We start from the raw sequence: 27,435 nt of genomic DNA on the forward strand, positions 1-27,435 counted from the left end.
CTGATCACTGGAGTCATTCAGCATCCTTGTTTCCCATGTACGTCAGGGCTCTATTAGGGTGGAGCATCTTGATTTTTTTGGAAAGATGTGCTGTTGGTGAGGCTCTGGGTGGGCCTGTCCTATGCAGCTGCTCTTACAGTGCCAGTCACAGGCAAAAATATTGATGATAGAGATATGGTGAGAAATCTGCTCCAGTTTGTGGCTGCAGGTCTAGATGTGCTAGTGGCTGTCAGGTTGGATTGTTGTTCTATTAGCATAAGGGGAAATTTGAAAATCACTGTAATAGACTTTTAGGAATAAAATACCACATCCTTAACTCAATAAAGAGAAATAGATTTTAATGGTATTCATTGAATGATGTATATTGTTCAATATAATAGGTATGTGAGCCTGCTGTGCTGCTCTCAGCACCAGTGGAGGCTGAGAGCAGCCAGGGGTGCTCGGCTGACCCAGGAATAGCCCCAGAGGATATCAGAACAGATCTGATGGATGGGATTTGTCAGAAAGTGCTCATGCTCACAATAATGATGAGGTTTTCAGAGGAATCCAGTCTCCATTTCAGCATCCCTTGGGTATCTATGTTTTCACGAGACACTGAGCATCTCTGAAATTGGGTCCCCTCATTTTTGTGACGGTTTGGAGCTGCCCTTGCCCAGACCATGTCAGTGCTGTGCTCAGCAGTGTAGTTAGATCTGTGGGCAGGGTCTGTTTGCTCCATGCTAAGCGTGCTTCGGGTGGTGGAACTGGGGAAAAATTAAAGTTGGCTTTGCTTTGGAGACATTTGGCTTCTCAGGTCTCTGCTGAGGGTCCCTCTGCCCTCCCTCGCCCCCAGCCGCGTTTCAGCGTTTAGCTTAGAATCACCGTGGTGTTCCGCCCGGAACGGGCTCCCTGCTGTTCCCCCTGTCCGCCTCGGCCGTGCCAGGGCAGGGAGGCTCCGCTCCAGGCGGTGCTGGAGCATCGAGGCCGTGCCGGAGCACCCCTGGCTCCCTCTCGGAGCCCGCGGCTCCAGCGGCGCTGCGCGGCCCCGCGGCCCGGCCGGAGCTGCAGCTCCCGCGGCGGCCGCTGGGTGTCCCCCGGCGCTGCCCCGCTCGCTGCCGCCCAGCCCGGCCGGGAGCGGGGCTGGCTGAGGGAGGAGGCGGCGCCGCAGCCGCCTCGGCGGGGGCCGCAGCGCGGCTCGGCCGCCAGCAGCTCGGAACGCGCTGCCTGCCGCTCCCCGCCGGGGCTGCCTGAGCCGGGCACGGCGAGAGGCGGCTCCGCACCGGCACCGGGCATGAGCGGGGCTCCGGCGGCCTGAGGGGGCTCGGGAGGAGCCGGGCGGCCAGAGGAGATGGGCAACCAGCCGGGCAGAGCGGAGGAGCACGAGCAAGGTGTGTGCGAGCGGCGGGGCGGCGGCACCGCGGGGATGGCGTTTTGTTCTCGGGGGCTGAGCCGGCACGGGGCTGTTGTCACAGCGAAAGCTGGTGGCTTCCAACCTGCCGGGGACACTGCCGCTGTTTGCCTTGTAAATGAGCTTTATTGCCGCTCCGTACCTGAGATCACAGCACCGTCCTCACGGGAGCTTTTCTGAAAGGAATCCTTTGGAGCAGAACGCCTGCAAGGGTGGGACCCTCCCTGTTCGCTGACAGATTTTTTCTTTTGCTTGGCACAGTCTGCATGATGCAGCTAAAAAGTTACAAAGCCGATGTAGTGATGTGCATAGAACTTGTCAGGATCTGCAGCTTGGCTGTGTTAGCCTTCACCATTGTTCGTGGCCTGAGGCCTGAAATTTTCCAGGCCTTAGAATTTAAAATGATGCCTTTGTGGAAGGTCTCCCACCATTGTCCTTTCAGAAGTGTAGCTCCGCATGTTAATCAGGAGCAGATTTCATAGAAAGCTGAGAGCTGGTATCAGGTAGATCGCATTCCCCGTGTGCCAAATGTCTGCGCCGTACACCAGCACTGCTGCTAATTTGTTCCTGATGCCGTAGAGCTGTTTCGCTTGCCTTCTGATTTATTTTGCTTGTTTCTCAAATGCTGAGTGAGGGGGGAAACTCGTAGGTCCACTATTTTCTGCTGCTTATTTCTCAGTTTCTTTCCGAATTTAGAACCCTCTAACACACGTAAAACCGCAGTCGGTTGTATTTCCTGGCACTCTGTTTCTTGCTGTTGCCATGGGAATTTCATTCACAAAAATCCCATTAAAGTTGTTATTGCTTAGCAGGGGTTTCTATGACTTCGGGTCGATATGTAGGCATTGTCCTAAGAGCAAATACAAATGTACCTGATCTCTGGAATTGTTAGCCAGGGCTGCATTGCTGCTCGCGGATCTCACGACAGATCTGCCAGCGAGTGCTGGAACGGCAGCGAGGTGTAGTGAGAACTCTCCAGCACTATGTTAATCACCGGGCTAATGAAGAACACAAAAGCTGCCAGTATCCAGTCACCAGAAGAAATGCTGCCCTAAGGGAAAGTTAAACTTTAGGCTGGAGATTGTGGCTGCCTACATCCCCAGCCCCTGAAATCCGCCGGCCGCTGCTAGCCGGCGAAGTTTTGCTGGAGCTGAAAGTGTCATTTAGGAGGGGTAGTACTGATAATAAACTAAGGGAGAACTGGATAATGACCCGGGGAGACACACTGCTGACTTCTGATCAGTTGGAGCAGACGGACTCTGATTTTGCAGGGCCATTTTGAACAGCTTATTGCTGTTAACGCAGGTGATAAATGAGTGTGCAGATCCCTTGTGGGTTTGAAAAATCTCTTTCATCCTTTGTTTTCTCTTGTTTATTTTTTATTGAAGAGGAAAGAGTTATACTTGTGTTGCACCTAAGCAGTTTTTGAACTATTCTCAGTTTTTAAGTGTAGGCTGTACTAGGTCTTGTTTGAAAGTCCTCACTGTTTATAAGGTATGAGTAGGACTGAAAACCAGAGTTTTGCATTGAACTATGTGTTCAAAACTCCAATGTTTAACCATGAAAAAAGAGTCAGGAACATTCCTGCTGACAAAAAGAAAAAAATCTAACAACATAGTCCTTATTGTGTGCGAGAGCTCTGGCTTTGGAGCTCAGAGTTTGTGTTTTTGACAGCTGGATGCAAAAACCTGTTTCTTACATCAGAATGTGATACATCGTGGTATCTCTGAGTTCTGTTTCTGCTTGAGTGAACTTAATTCAGCTCTTATTCAGGAGCACCAACATCTTGAACAACTGTGGTACTTTCAAGCTTGTGTTTTGGAGTGACCAAACTAAACCCCAGGAATGGGTTGCTTTATTGATCTAGCTCATGAGGCAGTTTTAGCAACAAACCCATTTGACCTGTTTCCCTGAGCATGACATTCAGGGTCATCTTTTCTACCTTCTTAGGAAACTTTATGGACATCTTATGGCTCATCTCTGTCTTTCACCCCAAACTTACCATCTTGGGCTGCTGGGGGCAGCTTTGTTCCTCCTCTTGGTGTCAGTGGGCACTGAAGCCTTTAAAAATGTGATACTGTTATGATATAGGTTATCATTTCAAGTAAAGTACTTATTTTCACATATTTACAAGAGTATTATGAACTGTAATGGGTTTTCCTATTAAGTGTAAATTCTGTGTGGGCTACTCAGTGCTGTCCAGGAACAGGAAGGAAATTATTGCCTCCAAGCTGAGCAGTTGAAAGTTAACATATTAATACAGGACAATCAAAGAACTGGGACTGACTGAGCAAGGGACTGTGGTGAGGAGAAGACAGGAAAGAAAATCCACTGCTGGTGTCTGATGGGAATGTTTTGACCAGAAGACAAGACTCTAACAGCCCAGTATCATCTCAAATTAATCTCCATCTTCCTAAGAGTGTCTAACAAGGATTTGAGAGGATTGCTTGTAATAACACTAAATTCTATAGGCTTTTCCTGGCTTCTAATTTAGAACTTACTTTAGACAGCTTTTACAATCATTTGTGAGAACTTTGTGGTGTGTGACCCAAGTTTGCATCACTTCTTTGCCAAAACTCTGCTCCTTGCAAGTCATTGGTTTTCCCAGTGCTTTGAATATTTGTATTTTTAAAACCAGTGGAGGTTTTAGAATGAAAACACCTATAAAGTAGTACAGAAAATTATGTGAAAGGAGAGTGAATGTTGCAGCAGTTTGTCAGCAGAATTAGTTTTCTGCTTTTGAAACTGACTACCCAAGCTAAAGGAAACAGTGTATACAAACAGAGGCCAGAGCACCTGTGGAATAGCTGGAACATTTCCTGGGAGCTGTATGGAAGAATCCAGAATTTTCCAGTGCACAGTATTTATTGGGAGAAAGCCTTTCAAACACAATTTGCCTTGGAAACAGGGAGGCCTCCTGTTATTTCTGAACAGGAGCACTGATGTTCTTTGACACTGGTTGACACGGTGATGGGGGGTTGTTTATCCTCTAAACATCTGCAGGTGATGGATGATGAATATCTTTGGGAAGAGGTGGGAGAAAATGACTCAATACCCACAAAAACTTTCCTGAAAGAATCGCTTGAATGGGAAATGTTAACTTCTCTTGTTGGAACAAGGTGGCGGGTGGGGTTATCCAAGGGTTAGGCTTTTTTTGGGATTGTGTTTATTTGTAAAACATGCTTACATGGCTTGGATGAGAATATCAAGTGTCAGTGCATGCACTGAGTCAGTATTGATCTGTTTTCTTATGTCTGTTTTGTCCTGGCCCAGAGGTGGCTTCATTTGAGTTCGAGGAAGGGATTTTTCAGTGTAAAACATAGGAGACTTTCAAGATAAATGCTTTTGTAGAAATAGATGTTCTTGTCATTTCTGTTCTTTGTTTTCAGGGTGTGTAGTCAGATCTTTTCTGGGTGCTCTCTTTATTCTCCCAGACATGGGAGCCGTTCATTTTAACTCTGTTGGATGTCAGAACACCATTTCTGCCAAGCAAGAGCTCCAGAGACCAGATGAGTTTAATGATGGTGTGGGGGGAAGGGAGGGAGGAGAGAGGGGCCAGCAAAGCTAATGAATCACATAACAGCTTTCATGGAAATACCGACTGCAAGTCATGTCCTCTTGCAGCTCGGGCAGCGAGCCACAGACCTTTTGTTCCCAGTGGAGCCAACAAACCACAATTTGCTCTCCACTGGATAGTTTAATTCCTTAGTCACCTCTTCCTCCCACAAGTCATTCTTGCATGGGGGGGTTTACAAATGCTCACATTTTTCAGAGTAGTAACACACTGCTGATTAAACTGGTATTGAAGAATTTTATTTTCCCCTGGAGAGTAATTTTTACTTGACTTAAGCTTTTCTTCAAGGCCAGCTCTGTTGATGGGTCTCGTGAGGTGACTTGACAGGGCTGACATGATGAAGTCATTTCAGAAGGACTGACAAACACATCAGTCAGTGGCAGTGTTTCTCTGCTTCCAGACCAGTGAAATGGGATCAGCCACTGTCACAGTCTGGACTGACCTCCTAGAGGAATTCAGTCATGAGTGTGAGTAATTTACCTCTGGAATTATCTGAGGCAGTGTTCAGTGATAATCTGAGGTCCCCTGATTCCAAGTTGAAAGGCTAATGAATGCTAAATTAGTGCAAAAGATCACCAATAAGCTCTCCTACACTACAGGGCCTTCCCAGCAGTTTTCTGCCCTGGCTGGAAGGATGTGCTGAGTGGGAGTGCTTTCTCCATGGGCAGGATGACAGCTTTTACAAGAACTTTTAGGGCATGGCAGGCAGCAGGATGTGGTTTATGCATTTTGTGTGAGAATTAATTTCCATCAGCAAAACAAAGCCATTTTTGGATAAAGGAGGGAGCTTCTGGGAATGAGCTGAATGAGCTGGTCAGCAAGAACTTGTCCTGTGGGTCCAGAGCTCTGCATTGTGCTTTTGCCCCAATGCTGGTGGTGTTTTAGGACCTACCAGTGATAGATCAAACATGATAATAAATGCAAAAGCTAATTTTCTTGATGACTTTTTCATTAGTTAATGTGCTTGACAGCTGCAGAGTGACAAAGGAACAGCCAGGGGATGGTTGTGGTTGTGTTGGTTCTGACACAGCCTTAAATAATTGAAAGAGGGAAAAGGGTGGAAGGAGAAGGGAATAATCCTGGCCTTGGAGAAAGAGAGGTTTTTGCTTCTTTTTGTTTGGGATATATTTGGCTCCTCAAGGTCTTGAAGCTGTAAAGCTGGCCAAAGAAATCTGAGCATGTATTGCCCCTTGGTCTTCCCACTGAAAGCTGCCAGAGCTCTGGAGGTACTGAGGAGTTTATTTGGAAGCAGTCCTGTGTTCTGGACCTTCTACCAGTATTTCAGCAAAGTAATCTGTCTTCTTTTTTTCTCTTTTCAATTCCTCCCCAATTTTACTAATTTACTCTTCATAAAAGCTGATTTCCACAGGGAATGTAGCTTTCAAAACAACATGAGATTCTAAAACTGAGGCAAGAGTACTTCTCTGATTTTTGTTTGTACTGCATTGCTTGAGGAGAACTTAATTTGGTTTTTCTGTGATTCTCAGAGACTGACAGTAGAAGATAGACAAATATTTGATATTTTCTATTACTTTTCCATTCTGTATCTCCAAGCAATTTGAGCATGATGATTGAAGATGATCTAAAACTGAGATCTCTGATGATGGTAATAGACACTGTTAGATTTTCCATGCATCAACTTTTTTCTTCCTGTAATCCAAAGCAGGCATGTGTTCACAGATCTCTTAGGAATGTTCCATCTATTATATTTCATGAAATGTTTTTCCACAAGCATCAATAGGTATGGATTGCATGTTCTGGGGCAGAGCACTCTGCCCTTGTGTGCTGTGTGATCATGGGTTGGTTCTCTCAGGCTATAAATTACATCAGAGCTGCAGCTTCCTGCCCTTTTCATCAGGCTCTGGAGCACACAGCTAACAAGCTCTACATTTTTATCAGCAGCAAAATTTGCATTTGAAGTTCTTACAGGCAAGTTTTATATTCATCACTGGAAAAATGCACTCTTGGGAAGGCACAGGGCTAACATGAGTTTGCAGGGTTCAGTTCTGAGCATGTGTAAGGGATGTGTTGGCTGAAACAGGGACAAATATTTTCCATTTGTTACCAGCTCTGTAGGTTTTGTATCTTGGTTGGAATTTATTCAGTTGCTTAGGAAAAATGTTAGGAGCAAAGCAAATATGTCCACATCCCATGAGCAGAGTTATGTTTCTCTCACATTCCTGTCCTGATGGATGCTTTGGTGCTAAGTGTTAAAAATCATTGCTACTCAGGCAAGTAAGAATTTTACCAGCAACTTCAATGAAATCATATTTATAATGTATGGAATGAAAATGGCTTTAGGGGCAGGGTGCAGTTAATCCTCTGACACATTTTACTTATGTTGGATGACTTTTCTTTCTTCCCCAACTGAATTAAGAAATCCCATCCTATGCTAAGGATAGAAATCTGTTTTAATTAGTCTGAAATATGTAGAATGCAAAGGTGGCTTCTTCCTTGCATCTGTATACAAAAGAATACAAAATATTCTTTTGTATTTTTCACACCCTAAATGTCTTCTGCATTTTGCCATTGCAGCATTCATACTGAAGATGTAGAAATCCTTGTGATACCAAATAATTATGTTCATATAATCCCTTTTATAGGGGTTGTTTCCACAAGGGTGTGGATAATGATAAATTTGTTGGCAGGAACAGAGTTCTCTGCAATACAGGAAAGACCTTCAAAAGTATAACTGAATACTTACTCTCATAGACAAAAATGTTTATAATTCCTGAAATAAAACAGAGGTAATTCCTTGTGCTTGTGCAGAACAGAACCAACTCAGCATGAGGTTCATTAGTCATAATTGACAGCTGGTAAGAGGGGATGAGATTCCATGAACAGGAGTCATTCCAGGACTGGTATTCTCTGCTGGGAAAGCTCCTCCAGAGTGCAATAGCCCTGGTGTTGTCTGTCTGCAATAATGTGAAATAGTTGCTAAATTGCAGCCTGTTGCATTTTTCTTATTTAAGGCTAAATTGTCAAAATCCTGGGGATTTTTTCAGAAAATAAAAAGCATTTGAAAATTCTTTGACCAAAGGGAAGTGGTTCAAAGTCTTGTTCCCCAGAGCCTGTAGTGTCAGCTAGAATGCTGGGAGGGGATAAGGTGGTGATGTCGTGTCCATCCCAGTCTGGAAACATTCCTTGAATGGGAAGAGTGTTCCAGAAAAGTGGTGTAATTCATTTAAACCTTCAAAGGCTTTTAAACCTTTGTCTACTGGAAGGCTGTGTGCTCAGTACAGCCTGTTTTCAGCTGACTAGAGCAACGCACAGAAATATTTCAAGTCAGGCCTCCTAAAGTCCATGGCAGTAACTTTGCTCAACCCAAAGCCATGGGTCCTAGGATTACAATCTATTTTGCCACGAGGTGGGAGGCACAGAGCTCTGAATGTGTTTTTCCAGGCTTTTCCAGAGCAAAAGCTGATCAGGATGGAGGTGCCAGAAGGGAAAAGCCCCTCTTTGAGAGGCTGAGGATATTTCTACAATCCTTATCTTCTAGGTCTTGAGAAATGCTTTCATAAAACCCTGTTGAGTTTGAAGAATGGACTAATCATGTTAAGAATTACTCTCAGCCTCCTCCACACATAGTTTCTTTGAGGCTGCTTGACTGTGGAAAATCTTTGACTGATCTTTTAATTAAAAGCTCTTTTTTTTTTTTTCAAACCAAGGAGTTCAAGCTCTTCCTGCTTTGAAGTGGGCAATGTTTTATAGATAAATATCTCATTATGTTATGAGCTTTCTCCTCTCCCCTTCTGTCTCATTTCTTTTCCTGATGTGTCTCATCCTGTGTTGATAGTTCTGGTGATTTCAGCCCAGTTCCCAGTATTGGCTGTTCCAGCTCTCCTAGCTCTGTGCTGGGCTGAGCTGAAGCTCTGGAAGAGCTGTGGAGACTAAATTGGAGTCCTTTCCCCACCCCCTCACAAAGCAGGCTGGAAATGACAATAAAACTGGGTTTATTATGTGGCCATCACATTTCAGTAAACAAAAGGCAGTTGTAACACCAGTGCAATGCAAACTGGTTATTAAGCATTAAGCAAACAATTTTAAAAAATAAGCTTCTAGCTTTTAAGTTCTGCCCTTTTAGGGAAGGAAGAGGAACCTTCTTTCATGTTTCCATTTGTGATCCCTTTCCCCCCTGTCTTTCTGGATTAGCAGGGCTTGGGAATTCATGAGGACAGAAGTTCTTTGGGCTGAGTGTGGGGCAGCATTCCTGAGCTGGGAGGTTGGGATCATGGATTCCTGACCCGGAGCACCCCACAGCAGTGCTTGGAGAGGCATTTTCAGTTTCATTTCCTCTGTGATGGCTCTGCTCCCTCAGTGGCAAGGACAAGGAATTAGAGCATTCTTTACAAAGAAAGAGAAGTGTGATAAAGCCCCATGCAGGTATCTCTGTCAGTTCCATGGTTCAGTCCATAGCATGGCCTCCTGAACAGTCAAACAGGCTGAGTAAATTACCTGCTAATTGGGAAAGTGTTGGATATGAAGCATTTCCCCTCTTATAATCTGTTTGGTTATCCTTTGTGCTTGTGGAGAGATACAGATTTTGATGCTTAGAGGAGTGATCCACAGCACCTGACACGTCTGGAAGGAGCAGGGTTCTCACTGTTCCTTCCAGCTGGATTCTTGGACCAGGAGGTTTTAGGACAGTCCTTCATTGACTTGAGCCACAGATCACATTCAGTTGTGACAACCACTGTGCATGGAGGAGCACATGTACTGACAGCCACTGCTAAGTGAATTGGTATGGTTAGATTTAGGGTTGGTTAGTTTTGTTTGCTTTTTAATTTCCTGTACTTCTCAAAACACTCAGCACTGGTATTTTTTATCCATTATAATTGTATTTTCCAGAAATGGAAGTACAGCTGTTTTATCACCACTGTTAACCCAGCAATGGCTGAGTGAGGGACTTCTGGGCTAGATTAGCTGGGAAGCTGCTTTCTGAGCTGAGGAGAAGTATCTCCTGTCTGCAAACTAGAATCAAGGAAAACCCTGGGATTCTTAGTGTAGCTGGTGGTAATTTATCTTTGGAATATTCCTAGTACAGCCCTAGGAGTTGAAAAATTATTTCTCTGCTTTATCTGCACGCAAATCCCTGCTTTTTCTGAACAGCACATTCTGGGGGATGTGTTATTAACTCCAAGGGTGTTCCTTCCCCACAGCAGTTGCTAAGAACCTTCTGGAAAGCAGAAGCCTCAGGTCTAACAGGTAGGAAAACAAAGGAAACTCCAGACTTACCAACCATATCAAACAAAAAATCCTTTGTTTCAGTGAAACAGCAGTGATTTTGTCGCTCTTCACAGAAAAATTAATATTTATGGATTTTCTTTTTTAACAGTTGTCCAGAAAACTACCTGAATAGAGTTTAGCTTAAAATTGATTTAGCTGTAGGTATTAGATGATTATACCTGATCCTATCTTGTTTTTACAGGTGCATAGGCAGGAAATGTTCCAGAACAAACAAAATCAGGAAGTGTCATAGTACACAGAAATCCCAGTAATTTTGGTGTGCTTATGTCACAAGTATATAGAGTCAAGCCCCCCTTAAGGAATATAAAAATTATGTATTTTTTTAATAATGAGCTGTGATGGTTGTGGAAATTACAAATTCTCATTAAAACCAGCAAGTAGGGGTACTTCATTTTAAAAAGGGAGAATTCTCTATTTCTGTAGCTTTCACCAGATTAATTTTGAGATAATGCTACACATTGAAAGTTTTAGTCATTCTTTTGTGGGGGCTAGACAAGGGGGTATAACTTGGAGGTGACTAAAGTTTTGGCAGACCCAGTGGTATTAACAGTTCCAAAAAAAGTAGTGTTGAGTTTACCATAGGGATATTCCAGCAAGTGTAGGATATAGAATTTCCCTGAGCATTTGCTTTGGATGGCTCAGTGTTTGTTATGCCAGGTTGCTGGGTACTCCAGAAATCCAAAGCAGCTCAGGGGTAGATTCCACCCCAATTCTGACCTGCACCAGTGTTGGTAATTCCATGGGGTTGTGTCCCTCTTTTTGGGGGTGAATACAGCAGCACCTCATGATTCTCTTGATGCCAGAGCCTTATGGAGCAGTGGAGCCCCTTGGGTGCTCCTTGACTCTTGAGCAGGTTAGAAAGAGAAGTTTGTGTTTGTGGCAGCAAAGACTGGGCATGCACAGAGCAGTTCTTGTCTCTCAGCTCAGCCAGTTTGCTTTCCTGATGGATCTTTGGGAGCAAAAGTGGCCTCTTACAGTAGAGCCTGCACTGCTTTTGTACTTCTGCACTTTTACTCAAAACAGGGATATCCAAGCTTGAGTTTTCATTTTCAGTTTAAAAACTTTCAGGAAATTCAAGTAAACAGCATCAAAAATGTTAAGAGGGACTCTTTTGTTGGACATTGGCAAGTCTCTCAGGGTAAAGAGATTTTAACTACTCTTGCTGTTATTCAGAGAGGAATTGTCTGTGAACAGGCCCATAAAGAGCAGAAAAAGTCAGCTGAAATTCACAATGAGACTTTGTGAACTGGGTTTTGATCAGATCTCCTCTCATTTACCTTCTGAATGCGACCTTGTTTCCACTGTAATAGAATTGAGCTGTGACAAAGTGAAATTGAAATTCAGTTCTTGTGGCTGTGCTGAGCTTGGAACCACCAAATACTGAGTAGGGTTCATCTTTTTCTGTTTTCATTTTAACACTTTTCTGGAAGAATTAAATGTGACTTTCTCTGCAAGGAGAAAACGACAGAGCTATTGATTAGGTGAATCCAACAAGCTGAAAATAAAATGTGTGTGATCATTCCTTAATTGTGCAGCAGACATTTTTCTCTTTTAAAACCACTGTAAAACTTACTGGGGCCTTTTCTGGATTCTTAATACTTGTTTAGATGCTAAAATGAACTAAATGGTGATGCTTCAACTATAAGGTCATCTCTACTATTGGGTTACATTCCTGCCATGGGAAAGTCTCTGCTGGTGGCCACCCTTGAAAAGAATGTCCAACCAATAGTTCATCTGCAGATTTAAACCACTGGCAAGTAGTTGTGTCATGACTTTGTCTTTAAGTTACCAAAAGTGCCTTTTCTTGGGTGCTTTTTGCACTCCAGATCTCTAGACTAGTATTTCTAACTAAAAAAAATCAGCCAACCTCTACCAAATGTTCAGTTCAAATGTCAGGGGTCTCTAGTCTTAAATTAGGAATTATTCAGATCAAGATACTTATTGCTGTTTTTTTCTTTTTCATTGCTAGTGTAGCTTTTTCAGTACAGACATCTGTTGTTCCCTAGTACTTTGTAATATAATTTTTATTTCTCTTTGGTCTTACTCTTATCCTCCATCTCAAATATCAGTACCCGAGTTGCTTTCCTACACTCTCCACCATGATTACATAGATGAAAATCTTTGCATTAAGCCTTTTAGCTCTTTCCTCTTGTTGCATATTGTGCCTGTTCCACAGACAATGCAATCAGGGAGGCCAGACAGTCCAACAGGCCATTAAATGATTCAGAAAAAAAGCTAATGTTTTAATTACTCCTAGTCTGCATTTGCTAAGTGAGTAAAAGGCCTTATTGGAGCAGAAGCTTCTCTATACAATTAGTGCTGAATTATCAAAACCACGTTTGTTGTTCTGGAGCCATCTCCTTGTCTTTTTGTAAAGCTAGGTGGAGTACAAGTGAACCTTCCCAAGGAGGTGCTGACCTGTGAAGGTGTTGGCTCTGTGACTAACACTCTGCAAACAGACTGATTAATTCAGAAAAGCCACGACTGGCCAAGCCTTGCTTTGCTTTGTTTGCTGCTGCATAAAGACCAGGTAGCAGAGAGCACTGTAGGACTGCCCTGAAAGAGGTGGAAAATGGTGTGCTCCTCTGAGTTTTTGAGGATTATTCAAAGAAGTATCCAGTGCTGTTGTCATGGAAGAATGGAACCCGTTCAGCTCATTCCCTTTGTGTACCAAGCAGATCAAGCCATGATACTTTGCACAGTACAATAGTGTCATTCTTTATCCTGACTTTTGCCTGAGCTGGTGGTGGAGCAGAAGTTTCAGCCATTTCACTCTCAAATATGAAGTTCTAAACAGCTCAAGCAGTTTTGAAAATATCAGTAGGTGCTGGGTGGTATCTCTTGCCACCTGCATCTCTTTGAAATTCCAGCCTTTTGAATCCACTCCCACTCACATTTCAGCTCCCAAGAAGCTCTCGGGACTGATTCAAATCTTCCTCATGGCTTGATTTACTTGTGTGCATCCCTTCAGTATTTGTTACCAAGCTGTCTGACCATTCCCAGAGGTTTAGGGATAGGGGGATTAAGCAGTGTGGCAGAACGTGCAGGGATTTTGTCTCTGTGGGTGTTGTATGAAGTAGCCCAGCAGTGCAGGTAAGGGCTGCTGTTCCATCTGCCCTACTTCTCAATGTTTGCTTTTCCTCATGCCACTGTGAAATGTGTCAGTGTGTTTCCTGTTAATTTGGATATCAGAAGAGAAGATCTCTGGTCAGCAGGGAAGTTGGTTTTTAACTGTTTCATTTGCTTTGAACAAAGGAGGGGGGAAAAGGCAGGAGAAAATAGGATGATTCAATAAAACAGATGTGTAATGAAAACTTTTAATGAAAAAGTACTTTAAAGGAGTCAAGTGTACAGCAATCCTTCCTCTGTGCTGTACAGTCACCATTTCCCAAAGGACATCCCTCACTGACTCTTAATCAGTCTCAGTATCCACCTCAGGATCAATGCTGGAACAGGGTGAAAGGGATCTGCCAAGTCCCCTGGGCTTTCACTTAAGCTTTGAGGTCTTAGTGGCTTATCTGCTTTTGAAAAATGGATTTTAAACACCAAGTTAATTAGGTTCTTGAAAACTTTACTCTGAGTTGACAAAAGAAGTCAGAAAACACGTCCAGGCTCCCTGTAACATGTGCTGCTTTATCACAGTGAGTCAACCAAGAGTGTGGTTAGTGACTCCAAGCTAATGCCATCTTTTGTGTCTTGGCTGTGACTAAATTCACATTGATGATGTCATGAATCCCATATTAATCCATTGTGTCAAATCATTCATTGTGTAGCTGGAAATCAGCTAAAGGGTACTTGGGTGCTGGAGGAATTCTGAATGTAGCACGAAAAAGCTGCTGTTATCTGCCTTCTAACATTGGTTTGTAAATCTGTGAAGAAAGTCTGACTGTTCAGTTCAATGTCTGGTGGCATTTCAGGTGTCTTCAGACTTCACAGTTCCTCTGCCTCTGGAGCAAGGGACAAGTCTCCTACAGGTGCTGCCAAATCTTAGAGTGCAGTGAAGGTATTTTAAATATACCTAAAGGTCATCTGAAATGGCACTAGACAGCTGTGTTTTGGTGTCATAAACCAGGTGAATATACTCCTGTGGCCAGGTTTGTTTTACTGAGAAACTGAAAGTGGTGCCAAGACCTTTCCCAGGCAAGGCTGAGCACAGGGTACCTGCCTGCCTCACCTGGCTGTTGCTGTGTGTTCCTGGTGCTGCTCTGGATCCTCAGCACATCCTGGCAAAGCCTGAGGAAATGCTCTCTGAAGTTACAGCCAGAGGATGAGCTGAAAGCCAGAATTGATAAGAAGGACATATTTCAGCAAAACCACAAGTGCTAAAGCACAGTAAAATTGTGTGGGGTGGTTTAATAATTCTTTTTATGTGCTGTACAAGTGTGGGCTCTTAATATTCCCTTTACTTAGCCATGGTGCTAAATGCTTCCAGCCCATTTGATTTATACTGACCTTTCCCTCAAAGAACCACTTTTCTATCTGAGGCTCAGGAGTTCTGTTCTGATGGGAAATTTTATTAAAACATCCTGGCATGTGAGGACAGAATTCCAGAATGACAGAACCACCTCTGTCTTCTGCTTCCAGAGAGGCTTTGAGTAGTCAGTCCTTGATTTCTTTTTGTGATCTCTTGTTGCACTGTCCTTTCTGAGGAGGATTTAGGGATGACAGACACGGGACAGTGAAATTGCTGATCTGTTGCAAAAGCAGGAGCTGGAATGAGAGAGCTTTAACATCCCTCATGAGAGGACAAACTTGTCTGCAGGCAACAGTTTGCCTTTCTGAAATGTATGACTGGAACATTGCAGCATGCTATGAATAGCTTTCTTTTAGTTCTTGTTAGTTATCCTGCCCTTGCAATTCAAATAAGGTATCCATTGTTTCAAAACATCACACCAAAGCTGCATCTGTCTCCATGCTTTAGTCTTACATGACTGAAATGCTTCGTGGGTGATCAGTGCTTAAATTACATCGATGGTGCAGGAGGCTCAGTACCTACTGAAACTATGGAACAGTGAATTACTGACGTGGAATTTTGAATATGTTGAAGGAAACAATGTGGGTTTATTGTTGTTTGCTTAAGAGAGGACAGGATTAAAATTGAGGAATAAGGTACTAAATGGAACATTCCCTGTTAACTCCACTGTGGAACAGCAGAAGGCCATGGCATTAACCTTTGGGTTATTAATATGTTGATGGAGGGAAGGATTAAGAAAAGGGCAGGTTGTAGGACACAAATGGGACAAAGGCCAGAGGCAAATAATTTTGTATTGACTCCAGTTCTAAAAAATAGATTCAAGGCAGAAATTAGAACATTTTCAAAGATGATTTTGTAGTCAAATGCTGTCACTTTCCAAGTGAGATTATTCCTCTGCTCTGGGACTGGGGAAGCAGGTGTTTGAACTGTTAGTATAATTAAGAGTCAAGTAAAATAAATGTAAATTCAAGGCTGGTGCTTTACTGCACTCAGAGCACATGGAATGTAAAGGCAGATAAATGTATTGAATCTTCATTCCATAATGTCACACGTGTTCCCCTGTGACTGGTAAAAGGTTTGCCTCCTACTTCCCCTTACCCTGCTACCACTGTAATTACATTGGATGTTACTTCTGAGCAGCAGTCCTGTGTGCCTCACCTTGGAGGATTAGGAAAGGTTTTCCTCCATTCCACAGTCCATTTTCTCCTGTTATGGATGTCCCTATGGAAGGTGCTGAGAGCTCAGATCAGAAATGGATCAGGATGGGGAAAAACTGAGGAGTAATCCTGATGCTTCTGCGAGAAGCATTGTAGTTGTGTTGAAAATTGGATTAAAATGTCAAAAGATCATTTCAAGGGGTCAACTTTTATCTCATTAAAGTGATACTTTGGCTTTTGACACCAGTGGGAAGTCAGGGAGTGCTCCCTGGCAGCAAGTGGTGCTTGGAAAGCTGCACAGCAGGGTATGAACCCTTGTCCTAATCCTGATTTAGTGTGACTTGGGTGAGGTGTTTCATTTCTCTCTGCTTCCCTGTCCTGTAGCTTAAACTAAATTATGTGTTTCAGAGGATTTGAGTTAAACAGCTGGTAATTTTTAAAGCACTTAAAGAATTATAAGTTCTGTCTATTGTTATGGTTTAATGCCTCATACTTGGAAAGTACAGCTGAAAATGGAGAAGTTCTTACTGGGCACCCAGGTGAGGAACACAGTGTGAGGTGACCTCCACTGAGATTCAGGGCTGGTTGTTTTTCTCTCCCCTGCTCAAAACCAGCAGCACTGGCCAGGCAGTGAAGATCTGTGTGATTCCAGCCACTGAAAGCAGCAGCATAAATCAGGGCTGTGTTGGATGCAGCAGCCTGGGAGGCACGTGTCTGTCTGGAGTGTCCCATGGCCCATCACCAGACTGGGGGCCACTTAATCAGGTCACCAGGGGGTCTTGCACAGCCCTCAGTGCAACTCCTGCCTGTGGAGCTTCGGGCTGTGGCTTGGCAGTCAGTGGCAACCACCACACTGCTCAATTCCAAGGTCATTCAGAGAGGGCTTGCCCATAAAATAGACTTTTAAGTAGTGTTTATACTTGATTTGGTGTTTTGTGATCAACATATGCACTTAGAACTTTTTTTTGGGGGGGGTCTCCTTGTGACTTTTTAGTACCATGTGGTGCTTGTGGGGAGTGGAATGAGGAAAATATGTAAGTCTTTCTATGTTGTGAAAAAACCAAGTTGGTTAATGGTTATTGATGGATAGCAAATGCCTTGTGATTTATGACAGAGCAAGTCAGCAGAGCGTGGAGTCTTGCAAAACACAGGAGGCACCTTGAGTAAGCTCAAAGCCTGCACAGGTCGGCAAGCTGGTGGAGTACAGATAATCCCAGTTAAATATCATTAATTGTTATCCTTATGCATATGTCTTCCATTGCTCAGGATCATGTTGCAGTTGTCATCTGCTGGTGATTAGAAACATGCTGGCATCCCTACAGGTGCAGCATATCTCCTAGGAAAAGGTGGTGTCCTTAGTGCCAAGCAATTTGTACTAATGTGTAATTGCCTCATTATTTATTGCAATGTACAGAATACCACCCACTATTTATGGAATACTGCTTAGTCATGTACTGACCAGTTGACAGTCATGTTATTGAACCGGTTTGGGCATTAAAAAAGTTTCTCAGAGCACTTACTTTTGTCATAAAATTTTGTGTGAAAGGTAGAAAACCCCTTTAGGTTGAATAAAAGCCCAGGACACACAGAAGGCTTTAAATCACCCCTTAGGCTCCGTTCACGAGCATCTCTGATCATTTGTAATGTGGATTTTACATCTTAAAACTGTAGTGTGGTTGCAGCTTGGGTGAAAACTGCTTCTGTATGCTGGACACTCGTTCTGCTCCATGGTCAGGATGTATTCAAGTGCTTTCCCACCTGGGGTTCACCTGTACCTCTCTCTGAGCAGGGAAGGGCTGTGCTGAGCTGGGATTTCTCTGCTGGAAGTCACATCACATCATGGTCCTTTCAATTTTCCTTCTGTCCTTCATCTCCTGGTGTTGGCTGCGTGGGCACCACGAGCTTTGCTCATGTGCTGAGCTCAGTCTGATTAGGTTTTATGGATGCCAGGTCCTGGTGGTTGGGTTGGGAATGGGATGATCCATGAGCCAGGGCTCTGGCCAGGAGAATTCCCATCTCCTCCTTCGTGGTGCTTTCCACCGGAGATCCCGGGGCTGTGCTGTCCCTCCAGCTGTAGGTGACTGAATGAAGCTGTGTGGGCCTGGCTGTCCCTGTATCTCTTCCCAAAAACACTGGAGCCTTTGTCTCTGGCCTCACCGTGCCCCTGCCATGACAGAGGCTCTCTGTGCTCTCCTGCCAGCGCTGCGCCGGCTTCAGGGGGCTTTTCTTCAGCTGCTCTTTGTCTGGGGTGTTTATTGTGCTGCTGCAGAGTGTGTGTGTTTGGGGGGGAGAGGAGGGGCTCCTGTTTGTGTGGGCTTTATAAACCCAGTGCATTCTTCAAAAGAGATGCTGAGCAAACGGGGTGGTGTTAATGTTAACCCTTCCGTGCCCTGGTCTGCTGTGGCAAGGAGAAGGCTGTGAGAGGGTGATGAGGTTGCTGTGTAAGGCAGGGAGTCTGCCCCCCTTTGCTCCTGATGCTCTTTGATTTTCTGTGGATGCTGCACATGTGTGTCAGCACAGAGCCTCCCGAATGTGGGGAGATGGAATTCATTCTAGGATTTCCCCCCAGAGTCCTTCTGGAAGTTGTTTTTATTGCAAACACTGGCTCACTAGCCCTTTCTGTTTGCATAACTTGCTCTTGCATCCTGTTTATGTGGCTCCATTGGACAAGATCTCCTCATTGTGCCCTATCCCCACACTTTATGGTCCTGTCCTTTAGAGCTTTTCCTTCTGCATAAGGTCCTGAATTTTCAGGAGGATTTTCTTAAGTTCACGGTGTTTTCAGTTACAGTGCTGTGTCATACCTGCCCTTTGAACCAGCTTCTTTTCTTCAACTAGGTTGTTACAACTTCCATGGTTCAGATGGCTCTTATTGTTTCTTCAGTGCCTGGGGTCCTGTATTTCAAGAGAGCTTTGAAAGATGAAAATCAACAACTCATAAACTTCATTTCCCTTGTAGTCACATAATGCTTTGCATTGTTGGTTGGTGGGGGAAAAACCCAACCAACAACTGAATAGAACAGCATCAACTCTCTAAGCTCCTTTTGCTCTTCTTCCATAAGAGGATGGGAATTTAGAACATGGAAAATCTCTCATCCATCTCTGCAAGAAGCTGCAGCAACACAATTGTCTTAGTGTTGGAAGTGCCAGAAGAGTTTTATATTTCACTGAATCTGTACTCAGCATAAATGTTTCAGTCCTTCTATTGTGATGATCTGCTTAAATAGAGTATAATGCAAATAGTTTTGTGTGTATGATAAAAATACATTTTTATTTTTTCTTAAGTTACTGAACATTTCCTCAGAAATTATTAGGATTAGATCCAGCATTTTACAAAGTAGTGTGAAGAACTTTTACTTTCAAATAATTAATATCCTTATATCTTTACATCAATACAATTAATAAGGGGTTGTAGCTCATGTATTGCAGCATTTACATATTATATTACCACACTGGGAAAAAGTTTACCAGGCTGTGTTCCTTTGCAGGGGATGGGAAAGGAAGAAAAACAGAATAATACAAGCCCTTGAAACATGAATCCACACAGTCAGTGATGACTAAACCTATTCAAACACTCAGGTGGTTTTTTCCAGGGCTGCTCTAGGCTCCAGCATTGTTGTGAAACTTGTTTGCTTCATGCTCTAACTCCAATTTGCTTCATCCCTTGTTCCTCAAGGAGCAGTCTCAGCTGCGAAGCGCACGGGGATCCCAGCGCCCCGGGAATTGTCCTCCTCCGTGTCCAGGGAGAGAGCTGTGCTGCGTGCTCAGGCCAACACCAGGAAAACACAGGCCAGCCCCACCTCTTCTGGTGCACCAACTCCTACCAAACACGTGCGCCCCACCAGCAAGTCCAAGCAAGAGAATGAAACTGGTGACAAGGCTGTTCTGGAATCTCAGGTTAAAGAGCTCCTGGCAGAAGCAAAGACAAAAGATTCAGAAATTACCAAACTTCGTTGTGAGTTGAAGAAATGCAAGGAGAAAGGGTCACTCAATGCTGAAGGAATGGGGGCTTCCAACCAAAATTTAGAAACAGTTTCGCCTGTTGACATAGATCCATTAATAAGGACCCTCCAGGAGAAAAACAGGACTTTCCAAAAAGAGCTTGCTAGCCTGGGAGAAGAAAACCGTGCTTTGAAAGAGAAATTGCTTTACCTGGAGAACTCCCCTCTCTCAGACACAACCACAAGCAGTGGAGGCGACAGCAGCCTCCCAACCCCAACTACCCAAGAGTCGAGTTTTGGAAGCCCATCCAAGAGTGTGTCCAGGGGTGAAGCAGAGGAGCACAGGCAGCACCTGAACGGGGCTGCCCTGCGCAATTCCGGCTCCTCCAGCAGCGATGTCACCAAGGCCTCCCTGTCACCTGATGCATCTGACTTCGAGCACATTGCAGATGTGCCTTCCAGGCCAGCATCTGCCAGCAGCAACCACTTCAAAGGCTCCAAGTGCTCCACTGCAGGAAGTTCTCCAAACAATATTAGCGACCTCTCTGTGGCATCTCTTACAGAGAGAATACAAAAGATGGAGGAGAATCACCACAGCACAGCAGAAGAGCTGCAGGCCACTTTGCAGGAGCTGTCAGATCAGCAGCAGATGGTGCAGGAGCTGACAACAGAAAATGAGAAGCTGGTGGAAGAGAAAGCTCTCCTGGAGACTTCCTTCCGTCAGCACAGAGACAGAGCCGAGCAGCTGAGCCAGGAAAATGAGAAGCTCATGACTCTCCTCCAAGAGCGATCCAAGAATGAAGCTCAAGAGGAGAAGGTCCTTGAACTGGAACAGAAATGTGCAGAGGTTCTTGAAAAAGCACAGTTTGAAAGAGAGAAATTGCTCAACATTCAGCAACAGTTAACCAGCAGCCTGCGAAGCTTAGAAAGGGAGCATCAGGATGCCCAGCAGGTGATAAAAAGCCTGAGAGAAGAAAATGAGAAGCTGCTTAAACTTCTAGAGGTGGAACAGCAGAGCAACAGCACAGTGACAAAAAGTCTGGAGGACTGTAAAATTGCCTTGGAAGGTCTGAAAATTGAGAATGGCTCTCTCAAAACTCAGCTGGAGAATGAGAAACAAAAGGCTGCAGAAATCAACGTGATGGGCTGCACCTCTGACAACTCTGAGGTGCAGGAGATGCTCAAAGTAGCCCATGCAGAAAAGGCCCAGTTAGAAGCCTCTTGCACTGAGCTGAAACAAGAGCTGCTGAAGGCAAACAGTGAACTGAAGCACATTCAGGGGCTGCTGTCTAAGGTAAAACAGTAACAGCTCTAAAATAAAGTGGTTGTTTCTGTCCTTTCACAAATAGTTTGGTCTTTACATTGATTGTAAGTTTCCAGGATTTAAATTGTATGATTAGCTCTTAATGGAAGCTGGGATTATATGATATTGTCTCAGTTTCTGCTGCTATACATATATTTTCTCAGAAATAACTATTGGCATATCTATATTTATAAATTCCTAACTATTTTTTCCTAATACCTTCTGTAGAATTTGTTCTTTCAGTAAATAGAATTCTGTCTATCAGAATTGGAGCAAAGAGCAGATCAATAAAAAAGCACTTTGATATGGTGTGAACAAATAGTGTAAATCACTTGCTAATCAGATGAAGAGAAGGGCATAATTAGTTAGCTGTGAATATTAAATTCTGAATAATGAATCCCAATTAATTAGCAGTGAAGTATAGGTGTCATTGGTCATGAGAACACAAGGACATGAATTAATGCTCAGGGAAGCTGATGGGGCAGCAACAAGTCACAGCACACTCAAGCTCCAGATGAGATAATTTTCATAAAACAAATCTTTTTACAAAAAAAAAAAAGCTCTGTTTTGGGTTAGGCAAAGTAACATTAAAAAAATATTTTTAGAACAATTTACCTCATTTGTGAGTTCATAGCTTTGCTCCAAACAAGGTTAAGCAAGTTAGTGTCCTTGTTTTCTGTGTGATCCTGGCTGTTCAGAGGAGCTGCAGCGTGAGCCATCATTCAGCAAGTGTTAATAAAGCACAAGCAGTGATTATGTCCCAGTGCTGCACAAGGAGTGAAAGTGTGCAGCCTTTCCTGTATGGGGAAGGGAGCATGAGAAGAATGATAAAATTGGCTGCAGAGGAAGAGAGCATTGCCAAAAAGCACCTCCATGGTTTGAGTGATTTAGAAAATCCAGATGTCCTTTCAGCTAAAATAGGTGACCACAGCAAATGGAGTTAGTAAAGGAAGCTTTTCTCTGCTTTTCCCAAGTGCTTTCTGGAGCTGCAGATCATGAAGAATAAATGAAAAACTGCTGAGTGCTCAGACTCTGTACCAAACTTTTTATTGCTTGGTTTGGAAACCACAGATTTCCCTCTTTTTACTCTTCCCTTCCCTGGAATTAAGCTGTTTTGAATCATTGGCTATTTGTGACACCCAAACAAGACCACAGGCTTCTGTAAGGCTGCCCTGCAGTGAGGCTGTGCCAGTGCTGCTCACTGAATTGGCAGCCTGCACCTTTTCCATAACTCGTTCCTAGTCAGAGAGCTCCCCCCAAACCTGGAAACATTGATCAGTGGGCTGAGCCAGCAAACTGAAGTGCAGCAGATTCCCCCTTCAGTAATTCCAGATGTCCCATATTCAGAAATATGCTTATCTGCAGTAGCTGGCTCTGCTGTGTGTGTTTTCACAGCCCATTGAAAATGCACATGGAAAAGGCAGCAAATTGTTAATGTGGATGAACTGATCATCAGCCTGGCCCTAAGGCAGTGATATCACTTTCATAATGTTCTACAGAAATAGAAGTGGAGATTTCCAGGAAGATAATTCCTCTCCCTTCATTAACTGCAGAGATTGGTTTGGAATTGTGGTCATCATATAGAAAATTTCATTTCCTTTGCAGCATCTTGTATTATCTTTATTGCTAGGAAAGCAAACTGACATTCATCTCTCTTCTCTGCTTCCTGAGACTCTCATTTTCATTGAAAACTGGGTATACACAAGGCTTAAATCCACAAGTAAAGTCTCTAATGAGTGAGATCTCCTAAGAAATAAGGACCAACTTGCACCTTTTTTCTTCCCTCCCAGGCTGAGAATGAGTATGGTCAGCTGAAGGAGGTGTGTGACCGACAGGCTGAGCAACTGAGCAGAACCAGCCAGAAGCTGCAGGAGAAGACATCAGAGAATGAAGCAGATATCAAAAACCTGAAGGAGACCATTTTTGAGTTGGAAGACCAGGTGGAACAGCATCGTGCTATCAAACTCCACAATAACCAGCTCATCAGTGACCTGGAAAGTAGGTGGAGCTGGAAAAAGGGACTGAAGTGAGCTAATTTGGGGGACTCAGTTAGGGATGCAATGGGGAGGAGGAGGAGGTTTGATCTTTACAAATATTCCAGTTTTGGATATTCCCTTCTGTTCATGCATAGAAGTACTGTTTTAACAGAGAGTGCTGTAGATGGGACACTAGAGACAGTCTCCAAGCCTCATTCTTCAGTGAAGGAAGTATTACCTGTTCCAGAAATTGGAATTAATGGATTTCTATTAAAGAGTTTTTAGGGCAGAGCACTGGGAAGAGCAGTGAAGTCGAGGTTGCTGAGGATGGGGAGCTGCCACCTGGTGGAACCAGTGGCTTTTCCTCACATCAGTGATCCCTCAGGATCTGTGTGCTGAGCAAGTGAATCCATGTGGGATTGCTTAAATGTGTCTGGTTTAATACCTGAAAATAATGACATATTTTAGAGATCTTTGAGTATCAGATCTTCTGTTGGTTCCATTCCTGATCATTGACACTGTCTTCATTCAGTTTAATCTATTTTGGTGGCATTACCAGAAGCAAAACCAAATCAGCTGCTCTGCCCTCCCATTCTCACTTTCACTGTTACCTTTATGTGTTTAATAATCTTTTCATGTTTTTTATCAAATCAGCTGCTCTGCCCTCCCATTCTCACTTTCACTGTTACCTTTATGTGTTTAATAATCTTTTCATGTTTTTTATCAAATCAGCTGCTCTGCCCTCCCATTCTCACTTTCACTGTTACCTTTATGTGTTTAATAATCTTTTCATGTTTTTTATCATTTCTAGGTAAAGCAATGAAGCTGGAAGAACAAAAACAAGATACAGAGAGGCAGCTGAAAGCTCTGACTAAGCAGATGAAGGTAAGGTTTAAGCTCCAAGACAAAACTAAGCTGAGTTTTTATTGCAATACTGACATTGTGTTTTCCTAGAACAAGAGCAGAAATTCTTTCTGCACCTTTAAGTCTTCATTCTCTTCACTTTGGACTTCTTGGCAATACTGGAGTGAAAAGTTTAGCATGAGTTTCTTTGGCAATAATTTTGGTAGTGTAAAGAGGCAAGTGTTCAGTTTGACCCAGAACCACCTTAAAATTGGGGAGAAAATCCTGGTTGCTTGTGATCACTTCAATAGAGATCAATAACTAAGTGCTGAGCTCGAGTGGGTGCATTTTTACAGCAGTTTGGGGTTCTCATTGCTCTTTGCAGGAGGACACAGAGGAGTGGAGGCGTTTCCAGGCTGACCTGCAGACTGCAGTGGTTGTAGCCAATGACATTAAGTGTGAAGCTCAGCAGGAGCTCCGTGTGGTGAAGAGGAAGCTGCAGGAGGAGGAGGAGAAGAGTGCCAGACTGCAGAAGGAGCTGGATGAAGTGAAGGGCAGCAACAGGTTGGTTGTTCACCATTTACCAAGGCCAAGACTTGCTCTGTGTGCCTGCTAACGCATGCAAACAGTGCTTTGTCAGTAACTATTTGCTGGCTTGGATGTGCATCTCGTCTGTTTGTAACTCTTCTGGCAGATTTTGTTGTCTCTTATTCTAAGATGTTTCTGTTCTTTTTCTTTTTGGCAGTCTAGTTCTGTCAACTAAGCCATGAAGGTTTTAATCAGCAAATATTAAGTAGTAACAATTGCCAATATCCTCTGATAGCTTTGCTTTCAATATGGTGATGCCTTTATAACTCTGTGCAGCTGTATTAAACCATCTGGGGAAGGATTGGCTGGGTACAGATACTCCAGAAGAGAACTTCTTAACCTGAGGGAAGTCAATGAAGAAAGACAAAGTAACACAAGCAGTCACCTGTTCATCAGAAATATGTGTAAATTAATTTTACTCCTCTAGATTTTGCCTTTTAATCTCTCTCCTGGTAAATTCATGGCCATTGGTAGAATGACCACAGGAACAGGGGGAACCCTGTCATTTCTTTCAGGTGAAGTAACAGTCCAGCTCTGCATTGCACTTATTTGCTCACTGTTTTCCATTCAGGAGTTTCCACAGCAGCTGTACAGTAGATGGGACTAAAAATATGGGAGAGGTTTATTGTGGAGGTGTTGGGATCAGAATGTCTGGATTGAGCAAACAGAAAAACTTCTTTTCAGAAAATAAAGGAATGTTTTAGGCTCCAGTTTCATTAGCAGAGTCCCAAGTGGATGCAAAGAAAAGCTGTTACAGACCATGTACTCAGACAAAATGATTACCAGACAGTACTTAAGGTTCTGGGCTCTGTTTCCATTTCTAATTTGTTCTTAATGAAATTTCTCTTGTTGAAAGCAGGTTTCCTATATGAGGGTGGGGAATCATATTCTCATAGCTTCCTTTCTGTATTATTTTGGCTTTTAAGATATATTTGATAGTACTTCAAATGAATAGAAGATGACCTGCTAATTTGCAAACTGGAATATTTATCTTTCATCTATAAGGAACATGATCAGCTCTTTGGTATGAGAAGCCTGAGCTGCAAATATTCCTTTTTAAATTGGAACCCCAGAATCCATACAGCTGTAGCTCCAGGAGGAACTGTTCAGACATGTATTTAATGAAGTCAGTTTTGGCTTTTGTGTCTCCCTCTGTGTCACACACACATGGATGTGTCTGTCTCTGTGTCATGTTGACTCTGTGTAGCTTGCTTTGAGTATTGCCTTGGTCATGGAGCCAGATGTGCTGTCTGCAGTGGGCAATATTGATTCTCTTTCAAAGGCAGGTAACGAAACCAAATTTTGCATCTGTCAGGATAATTAATTTGACTCTCAGAGTGTGCAAAATGTCTGAACTGGGTGGTATGGGGAACATAATGAAGCCTGTGGAAGTCCCTGTCTAAACAAACCAGTGATCAGCAGCTAAACACTGCAACTTTAAAGCTCTACTGACCTATGAAACGAATTCCTGAAGCTGCCAAAGCTCCTGCTGAGAGCCAGTTCTACACTTCCAGATATTTTTCCATTCCTGAGGTCTCTGTCTGCCCAAGCACCTCAGCTTCTTTCACCCAGGAAGTTCTGGGGGTATTCTCATCATCACTTTGTCAGCTTTCACAAATGCCACTGCTCAGAATCAGCAGTGGATTCTGGTGCCTGTGGTGATTCTGATGTGTGCTCAGCACTGGTGGAAGCAGTTTGTAGCATGATACTTTAACAGAGCCTATAAAGTATTCCTCATGTTTGCTAATGCTGAGCAGCTGCATGCTCAGCTGAATGTCTGACAGTCCCTAGTGAAAGTTTCTTGTCTGATTTTTAAGCTCTTATTGGAAAATGTACCTTCCAAAGAGCTTGCTACTCAAAGGTTTTTGGCAAAATCTCAGCCATCTCTTGAGGGTCATTAGACTCCACCTCATAAATTCATCTTGAAGCCAATTTATCTCCTACGACATCCTGCCATTTTAATGTTTGCCTGTGGCTGCCTGAGTTCCTGCCTCCAAGTTTGATTTCACCGTTACGTTCTTCTAATCAGACAAAAAGTCATTTTTGGTTTAGGAACAGCCCAAGAACTTGCAGAAAAAATGCTGATGAGGTCATCAGAGTTCAACTGAATGAAGGTAAGAGCCTCCCAAGGGCATCTTTAACACAGATTAAATGTCTAATTCTATGACTGAGAATGTTGGGGGGGAGGTTGGACAAGCATCAACCAAATGGAATAAGGGAAAAAGGAGTTAACATGTCCCAAGTTAGTATTGGTTGAAGCTACAAGTTGATTAACCCGTGCTTCAGGCAGTCTTCTATGATATTTTACATCCTAATTAATGTTATTTCTCTGCAGTAAAATGCAGAAGCTGACAGTCCACTGTTGTGTAGCTGTCTCCTCACAGGTAGTGGAAATGGAAGTTAAATAGTCTCCATCCTTGGAGGTTTTCGAGACCAGACAGGATAAGAGCCTGAGTAAAACTTTAAAGGTTTTGCTTTGACTCTTTGGCTTCAAATTGTCAAAATTATTTTTGGCACTAAAGCATTTTGTGCCTCAAACTAAGAACGTGGAGGGAAGACAGCTGGGCCAGGAGTAGTACTTAGAGAAATTAAATCTGTAATTAAATGAGCGACTTCGTAGAATAATAGAAAAATTAACCAGATCTTCAAACGGAAGCCTAAACTGAAGATTGTGATGCATCCCACTAATTTGCTTCTGTTTTTCCTCCTAAAGTCTCCAATGCCACAGCATGGCAGTGTCACATGCTTTTCTCCTGGAAATGAGCTTGTAGTCTGTGTATTAAACCCTGCTGTCAGTCTGTATGTGCTGATGTGCTGCTCATTTGTGCCTGTGTTTGCAGCTGTTCTGTCTCACAGAGGTTTGAGAGTTCACTCTGCTCTCACAGCAAGCAAAGGAGGATGACAGAGCAGGGCTCTCAAAGCAGTGTTTGTTTGCTCCTCAGAGT

At 43.4% G+C, this 27,435-nt stretch overlaps 1 protein-coding gene across 6 annotated transcripts in view; it reads left to right on the forward strand.

The window, feature by feature from the left end:
- The window catches only part of SPECC1 (sperm antigen with calponin homology and coiled-coil domains 1), a 72,601-nt gene that overhangs the window by 21,762 nt on the left and 23,404 nt on the right, over positions 1-27,435 (forward strand). For 4 of the 6 annotated variants that reach the window (XM_059865632.1, XM_059865629.1, XM_059865635.1 and 1 more), the window contains 4 exons: positions 19,516-21,074; positions 22,874-23,081; positions 23,871-23,944; positions 24,288-24,466. In XM_059865632.1, coding sequence (XP_059721615.1) covers positions 19,516-21,074; positions 22,874-23,081; positions 23,871-23,944; positions 24,288-24,466 — 2,020 coding nt within the window. Of the gene's footprint in view, positions 1-1,159; positions 1,368-19,515; positions 21,075-22,873; positions 23,082-23,870; positions 23,945-24,287; positions 24,467-26,542; positions 26,605-27,435 lie in introns of those variants that run through there. The other 2 variants (XM_059865634.1, XM_059865633.1) reach the window with 2 other exon arrangements.

This window comes from Haemorhous mexicanus, chromosome 22 (assembly GCF_027477595.1).
Source record: "Haemorhous mexicanus isolate bHaeMex1 chromosome 22, bHaeMex1.pri, whole genome shotgun sequence".
NCBI classification, from domain to species: Eukaryota; Metazoa; Chordata; class Aves; order Passeriformes; family Fringillidae; genus Haemorhous; species Haemorhous mexicanus.